Here is a 7,663-nt window from a genome sequence, read left to right as displayed (position 1 = left end):
GGATTGGGGACCCCCGGGATGGGGCTGGGGACCCCCGGGATGGGATTGGGGACCCCCGGGATGGGATTGGGGACCCCCGGGATGGGGCTGGGGACCCCCGGGATGGGGCTGGGGACCCCGGGATGGGGCTGGGGACCCCCGGGATGGGATTGGGGACCCCCGGGATGGGGCTGGGGACCCCCGGGATGGGGCTGGGGACCCCCGGGATGGGATTGGGGACCCCCGGGATGGGATTGGGGACCCCCGGGATGGGTTTGGGGACCCCCGGGATGGGGCTGGGGACCCCCGGGATGGGATTGGGGACCCCCGGGATGGGTTTGGGGACCCCCGGGATGGTTTTGGGGACCCCCAAAGGCCGGGGCCGTGTGTGTGGGAGCGGGGTCAGCGCCAGCCCCGTCCCTCCTCGCACGGAGATTTTGGGGTGGAAAATTCCAATTCCAGCCAAACCCCGCGGGCGTGGCCGAGACCGATAACGGGGTCCCAGCTCAGTTTTGGGGTTCAATCCCACAGCCGGCCCCAATAACGGGGTCCCAGCTCAGTTTTGGGGCCCCCCAGCCCCCCTGGGCCGTTTTTGGGGTGCTCCATCCCGCCCCTCATATTCCCCACCCCGCAGAGCCCGGGGGGGGACGCTCGGGGTGGGATTTTTCCCCTTTTCCCCCCCTTTTTCCCCCCGTTTTTCGGGATTCCCGGAGCCAAAGGGAGAGCGCTGCTTCCCTCTAGCGGCTCCGGGGACGGATCCAGACATTCCTCAAAGATCCACGGGAATATCTCAGATATCCATGGATTTATCCCAGATATCCACGGGAATATCTCAGGTATCCATGGATTTATCCCAGATATCCATGGATTTATCCCAGATATCCACAGAAATCTCTCATTTCGGAAGAGGGATCCCACCAACTCACGGGAATATCTCCGGGGGTTGCCAGGCTCCGTTCAGCGGTGCCAGGACCAGGAGCAACGCCCAGAAATTAACCCCCAATTGCCCGTGAGGAGGAGGGCGGCCAGGAAGGGACCCGGACATGTCACCTGTGTCACCTGCGCCAGGTGCGCGGGGGGTGGCACTGGGTGACCTTCAGGGCTGCGTTCCCAGCCTGCTCTGGGATTCCGGGAGCGGCCAGTGCCGCTCACGGCCGTGTCCCCTGGGTGTTCCCTGTCCCCCGCGTGTCCCTCGTCCCCTCCCGTCACCCATGCGCCTCCCCTTGGGGACTACATCTCCCAAGAGGCTTTGTGCGCAGCCAATAGCGCGCGGCCTTGCTCAGCCGGCGGGGCCCACCGGAAGCTGTGGGCCGACCCGTGGCGGGCACGGCGGCGGAGAACTACATATCCCAGAGGGCCGCGGGAGGCGCGGGCCAATCAGGAGCGCGGGTCTTGGCGCGGCGCGCAGGCGCGCCGGGACGGGCGGCCGCGGATTCATGTGGAGGTCAGCGGCGCGGCGGGAGCGGCGGGCCTGAGGGCGGCGGTGCGTCCGGGGGAACGGGGGCGGAACCGGGGCAGGGTGGAGACAGCGAGCCCCTGGCCCCTGGCGTGTCGGCGCTGGGGGAGAGGGAGCGGGGAGGGGGCGGCCTGGGTCGGGGTGTGGGGGCACGGGGAGAGCTGCGGGAGGCCCTGGAGGGGGCACGGGGGGCGGCGGGGCCGAGCCCGGGGAGGGGTCACGGCAGGGAGACCCCCGGGGCCGGGGAGATCCCCGGGGCTGGAGGGACCCCCGGGATTGAGAGGAGAGCCCCGGGGCTGGAGGGACCCCGGGGATTGAGGGGAGAGCCCCGGGGCTGGAGGGACCCCCGGGATTGAGAGGAGAGCCCCGGGGCTGGAGGGACCCCCGGGATTGAGAGGAGAGCCCCGGGGCTAAGGGGACCCCCGGGATTGAGGGGAGAGCCCCGGGGCTGGAGGGACCCCCGGGATTGAGAGGAGAGCCCCGGGGCTAAGGGGACCCCCGGGATTGAGAGGAGAGCCCCGGGGCTGGAGGGACCCCCGGGATTGAGGGGAGAGCCCCGGGGCTGGAGGGACCCCCGGGATTGAGGGGAGAGCCCCGGGGCTGGAGGGACCCCCGGGATTGAGGGGAGAGCCCCGGGGCTGGAGGGACCCCCGGGATTGAGAGGAGAGCCCCGGGGCTGGAGGGACCCCCGGGATTGAGGGGAGATCCCCGGGGCTGGAGGGACCCCCGGGATTGAGGGGAGAGCCCCGGGGCTGGAGGGACCCCCGGGATTGAGGGGAGAGCCCCGGGGCTGGAGGGACCCCCGGGATTGAGGGGAGAGCCCCGGGGCTGGAGGGACCCCCGGGATTGAGGGGAGAGCCCCGGGGCTGGAGGGACCCCCGGGATTGAGGGGAGAGCCCCGGGGCTGGAGGGACCCCCGGGATTGAGAGGAGAGCCCCGGGGCTGGAGGGACCCCCGGGATTGAGAGGAGAGCCCCGGGGCTGGAGGGACCCCCGGGATTGAGGAGCCCCCCGGGCCGAGGTGTTTGGGTGGTCCGGAGCGGGCCCCTGCCCTGCCCGCTGTGTTTTGGGGCTCCGGGCGGGGGTCTCTCCCCGCAGCCCCCCGGGCCGAGGTGTGACGGCTCCGGGGGGCTCGCAGGAGGGCTCCGGAGCGCTGGGATGGCTGCCAAGGTGTTCGAGAGCATCGGGAAGCTCGGCTTGGGCCTGGCCGTGGCGGGCGGAGTTGTCAACTCGGCTCTTTACAACGGTGAGTGAGGCAGGGAGCGCTCCCGGCGCCGATATTTTGTATTTCTGCCCCAGCCGTGACCTCGCGGCGCTTTGATTGCCCGCTCGAGGACATCGTGAGTTGTTTTTTCCAAAAAGAGGAGCGGGCTGGGAGGATCTGGAGTTCCCTCTGCAGCTTCTCTTGGCTTTGCTTGCGTCCAAATGACCCCGTTAATTTCCTGTTCTCGTGTTAATTACGGCTGTGATCCCCCTGACGTCTCTCTGTGTCCCCCCGCAGTGGATGCAGGGCACAGGGCCGTGATCTTTGACCGTTTCCGGGGCGTGCAGGACGTGGTGGTGGGCGAGGGGACGCATTTCCTGATCCCCTGGGTGCAGAAGCCCATCATCTTCGACTGCCGCTCGCGGCCCCGCAACGTCCCCGTCATCACCGGCAGCAAAGGTGGGTGCCAGCGGGGGCGTGCAGGCTTTGGGGGTTGTCCTTCTGGAGGTGGAGCTGTGCTCCTAAAAGCCAGGTGGTGGGGAAGTGGGCAGGAGCTGAGCAAGTTCTAGGTGAGTGTGGGACACGGGTGAGCGAGCACGGGGACGGGGAGGGTCCTCACACCGTTCCTGTGTCAAACTGGGACATTTGGGATCTCCACAGCCGGGGAACATTTGGGACTGGAGGATCTCCAGAGGTTCCTCCCAAGCCCAAAGATTTGGGACCAAAGGAAGAGTTCCTTAACCCGTCCTTTATCAAGGGGCCTCTGGAGCTCTCCCAGTTCACCTGGGCCAGGTGACACAGGAGTGACCTCTGGAGCTCTCCCAGTTCACCTGGGCCAGGTGTGACACGAGGGGCGGATTTCAGCAGCACAGTTGCACCCCAAAGGAGAAGAGGGCAGCGAAACCACCTCGTTTCTCCCGGCCAGCGGAGGCTGGGGCGTGTCCCTGTCCTCCCCCGGCAGCCCCCTGAGGTGGGTCCTGTCCCCCAGACCTGCAGAACGTGAACATCACGCTGCGGATCCTGTTCCGGCCCGTGACGGCGCAGCTGCCGCGCATCTTCACCAGCATCGGCGAGGACTACGACGAGCGCGTGCTGCCCTCCATCACCACCGAGATCCTCAAGTCCGTGGTGGTGAGCACGGCCCTGGTCCTGGTCCCTCCTGGGGGGGCACTGGGGGCTTTGGGGACTCTGCTGTGCCCCGGGGAGTGGGGGATTCCAGCCTGCTGTGGGGTTGGGTTTGGGGTCAGAAAGCTCATCCGGCTCTGCCCCTGCCAAACCCCAAACCCAGCCTGTTGTGGGATGCAAACCCCAGCCAGCCTGGCCTCAGACACGTCCAGGGGTGGGCAGTCCAGACCTCCCTGCGGGGGAATTTCTCCGTGGGGAAATTCCTGCTGCTCTCCGTGCTGAGGCGGCGTCCGGTCACTGCTCATTCCCAGAGGTTCCCATCCCATTCCCAATGGTGTCTATCTCATTCCCAGAGGTTGCCATCCCATTCCCAATGGTGTCCATCCCCTTCCCAGTGGTTCCCATCCCATTCCCAATGGTGTCTATCTCATTCCCAGTGGTTCCCATCCCATTCCCAATGGTGTCTATCTCATTCCCAGAGGTTGCCATCCCATTCCATCCCGTTCCCAGTGGTTCCTATCCTGTTCTCTCCCATTCCCAGGGTTTCCCACCCCGTTCCCAGCCCGTCCCGTCCCGTTTCAGGCGCGGTTCGACGCGGGCGAGCTGATCACGCAGCGGGAGCTGGTGTCGCGGCAGGTCAGCGAGGACCTGACCGAGCGCGCCGCCACCTTCGGCCTCATCCTGGACGACGTGTCCCTGGTGAGCCCCGGGACCGGGCTCCGTGGCCCCAGGGTGGACAGCTGGACGTTCGGATGTTTGGACTTTGGAATGTTTGAACGTTTGGATGTTTGAATGTGTGAACGTTTGGATATTTAAATGTTGGGACGTTTGGACATGTGGACGTTTGGACATTTGAATGTGCAGACATTTGGATATTTGGATTTTTGGACTTTTGGACATTGGACCTGTGGACATTTGGACTTTCGGATGTTTGGACATTTGGACTTTCGGACGTTTGGACATTTGAATGTTTGAACGTTTGGACATTGGGATATTTGAATGTCTGGACGTTTGAGCATTTGAATGTTTGGACTTTTGGACATTTGGACTATTGGACATTTGAACGTTTGGACTTTTGGACACTCGTGTCCGTGTCTGGACGCCGTGGTCACAGCTCTGGCTTTGTCCCTGTCACCTTGGGCAGCCCTTGGTGGCCTCAGCCCTCCCTGCGGGGTTTTTTGGGGGATGATGGGTTGGGCTGCGGCTGCTTTGGGGATTTGGCATCAGGAGGGAAAATTCCCATGTGGACAGCAGCGAACTCCCACTGGCTCCTCTGCTGGGGAGGGAGCTCTGCCCTCCCACCTCCCTTTACAAATGGAATTTATCCCTCTGTAGTTAATTTAAAAGCCGTGCCCAGGCTCCTGCACAGCTCCCTCTTCCCGAGGGCTTCCCTTGGGATCCCGCTGGGAGCCCCAGGGGAGGTGACTTTGTTTCTCCAAGGGGACATTTGGACACTTTGTGTCTGGAGCTTCCTCAGCCGGGAGGTGGCCTGTGGGATCCCGGTGGGATTTCCTTCATCCCGGATTTTCTTCATCTAGGATTTTCTTCAGGGATCTGGGGTTTCCTTCATCCTGCATTTCTCTCAGGGATCCCGGTGGGATTTCTCTCAGGGATCCCAGTGGGGTTTCCCTCAGGGATCTGGGATTTCTCTCAGGGATCCCAGTGGGATTTCTCTCAGGGATCCCAGTGGGGTTTCCTGGCGGGATTTCTCTCAGGGATCCCAGTGGGGTTTCTCTCAGGGATTTCTCTCAGGGATCCCAGTGGGGTTTCTCTCAGGGATCTGGGGTTTCTCTCAGGGATCCCAGTGGGGTTTCTCTCAGGGATCCCGGTGTGATTTCCCTCAGGGATCCCGGTGTGATTTCCCTCAGGGATCCCGGCGGGGTTGCCCTCAGGGATCCCGGTGTCCCCAGCCCGGTGTCCCTGTCCCTGCAGTGACCTGGCGTGGTTTGTGTGTCCCCAGACCCACCTGACCTTCGGGAAGGAGTTCACCGAGGCCGTGGAGATGAAGCAGGTGGCGCAGCAGGAGGCCGAGCGGGCCAGGTTCATCGTGGAGAAGGTAACCTGGGGACTCCTGGGGAATCCAGAATTGCCTCCTGTTCCAGGGATTTCTCCTGGCGTATCCTGGACAGAAAGGTTTTCATCAGTATCCAGAGTAACCCTGGTTGGGGTTCCTCTTCCCCTGCTCCTTGTTGGCTGCTGGGATCCCGGCTGGAGGATTTCTGGGAGTCCCCAACAGCAGAATTGGGATTTCCATCCCTTGTGTCATCCCAAATTTCAGCTGACTGGGTTTGGCAGCATCCCCAGGGAACCACAGAACAATCTGGGTGGGCTGGACGGGTTGAAACCCACCAAAACCATGGGGTTTTCCCTGATTTTTTTTCCCATTGTTTTCCCCTGGGTTTTTTTCCCGATTTTTTCCTGATTTTTTTTCCTGGTTTTGTTTGTTTGTTTGTTTGGTGGTTCCCCCCCCCTGTTTTTTTCCCCTCTCTTTTATTTTCCTGATTTTTTTTCCTGTTTTTTTCCCTGATTTTTTTTTCCCCCGATTTTTTTTCCTGATTTTTTTTTCACTTTTTTCCCCCTGATTTTTTTCCCCCCATTTGTTTTCCTATTTTTTTTCCCTTGCTTTTTTCCCCCTGTTTTTTTTCCTGATTTTTCTCCCTGATATTTTTTTGTCCTGGTTTTTCTCCCTGATATTTTTTTCCCCTGATTTTTCCCCCTGTTTTTTTTGTCCTGATTTTTCTCCCTGATATTTTTTTGTCCTGGTTTTTCTCCCTGATATTTTTTTGTCCTGGTTTTTCTCCCTGATATTTTTTTCCCCTGATTTTTCCCCCTGTTTTTTTTTTGTCCTGATTTTTCTCCCTGATATTTTTTTCCCCTGATTTTTCCCCCTGTTTTTTTTTCCTGATTTTTCTCCCTGATATTTTTTTCCCCTGATTTTACCCCCTGTTTTTTTTTTGTCCTGATTTCTCTCCCTGATATTTTTTTCCCCTGATTTTACCCCCTGTTTTTTTTGTCCTGGTTTTTCTCCCTGATATTTTTTTCCCCTGATTTTTCCCCCTGTTTTTTTTTTGTCCTGATTTCTCTCCCTGATATTTTTTTCCCCTGATTTTTCCCCTCTCAGGCTGAGCAGCAGAAGAAGGCGGCGGTGATCTCCGCGGAGGGAGACTCCAAGGCTGCGGAGCTGATTGCCAACTCGCTGGCCACGGCCGGGGACGGGCTGATCGAGCTGCGCAAGCTGGAGGCGGCCGAGGACATCGCCTACCAGCTCTCCCGCTCCCGGAACATCACCTACCTGCCCTCGGGACAGTCCGTGCTGCTGCAGCTGCCCCAGTGACACCCCTGGGGGCAGAGAGAACCACAACAAAAACCTGGAATCAGCGGGAATTCCTCCTGCCAGGGGGGGAAACGGAAATTCGGGAATTTGGAGGAGTTTTTTGGGGGGGGTGTTTTTTGGATGGGTGATCGAATAAAAAGTGACGGCGACGGCCGGGCCTGAGGTTGGTCACAGAGGTGGGGTTTGGTGATGCTGAGGATTCAGGAAAAGGGGTTTGGATCCAGGGATTCGGGAAGAAATGAGGAATTCAGGGAGTGAGGATCAGTAATGGAATAAAAAGTGAATGCTGGCCACAGCTGGGCCTGAGGTTGATCACAGAGCTGGGGTTTGGTGATGCTGAGTTTGGGGATCCAGGAAAAAATGGGGAATTGAGGGAGTGAGGATGGGAAATGGAATAAAAAGTGACAGTGACAGCCAGGCCGGTTTTCCTGGCAATTCTCCTGTCAGGAATGGGGCAGAGCTGCTCCAGGAGGAGTTTTCCCGAGGATTCTCCTGTCAGAACTGGGATGGGGCAGGGCCCCAGAGCAGCAGAGCTCATGTGGCCCCGCAGGGCTGGGCGCTGCCAG

The 7,663-nt window shown here is 60.6% G+C and overlaps 1 protein-coding gene across 2 annotated transcripts; it reads left to right on the top strand.

Annotated features, from left to right (window-relative positions):
* Nucleotides 1-1,350: 1,350 nt before the first annotated feature.
* Nucleotides 1,351-7,414, top strand: PHB1 (prohibitin 1). 2 transcript variants are annotated; one of them, XM_066205110.1, is made up of 7 exons: nt 1,351-1,423; nt 2,573-2,680; nt 2,936-3,097; nt 3,627-3,769; nt 4,346-4,462; nt 5,724-5,819; nt 6,885-7,414. In XM_066205110.1, the coding sequence occupies exons 2-7, from the start codon at nt 2,593-2,595 to the stop codon at nt 7,095-7,097; spliced, it is 819 nt and encodes a 272-aa protein (XP_066061207.1). In that variant the 5' UTR covers nt 1,351-1,423; nt 2,573-2,592; the 3' UTR covers nt 7,098-7,414. The 2 variants fall into 2 exon arrangements, with proteins under 2 accessions (XP_066061207.1, XP_066061206.1); XM_066205109.1 differs by having other exon boundaries at nt 1,374-1,462.
* The last annotated feature ends 249 nt before the right edge of the window (nt 7,415-7,663 follow it).

This window comes from Chamaea fasciata, unplaced genomic scaffold, assembly GCF_029207755.1.
Source record: "Chamaea fasciata isolate MVZ Bird 193981 ecotype frontalis unplaced genomic scaffold, bChaFas1.0.hap1 SCAF_27, whole genome shotgun sequence".
Lineage (NCBI taxonomy): Eukaryota > Metazoa > Chordata > Aves > Passeriformes > Sylviidae > Chamaea > Chamaea fasciata.
Note: the sequence above shows the minus strand (reverse complement) of the source record. Positions and strands in the feature narration are given on the sequence as shown.

What these genes read in the sequence shown, in the direction of transcription:
- PHB1 (XM_066205110.1), top strand. Translation starts at nt 2,593, where the DNA reads ATGGCTGCCAAGGTGTTCGAGAGCATCGGGAAGCTCGGCTTGGGCCTG. An exon ending in CAACTCGGCTCTTTACAACG is followed by an intron (nt 2,681 to 2,935) that starts GTGAGTGAGGCA and finishes GTCCCCCCGCAG; the next exon opens with TGGATGCAGGGCACAGGGCC. An exon ending in CCAGGTTCATCGTGGAGAAG is followed by an intron (nt 5,820 to 6,884) that starts GTAACCTGGGGA and finishes TTCCCCTCTCAG; the next exon opens with GCTGAGCAGCAGAAGAAGGC.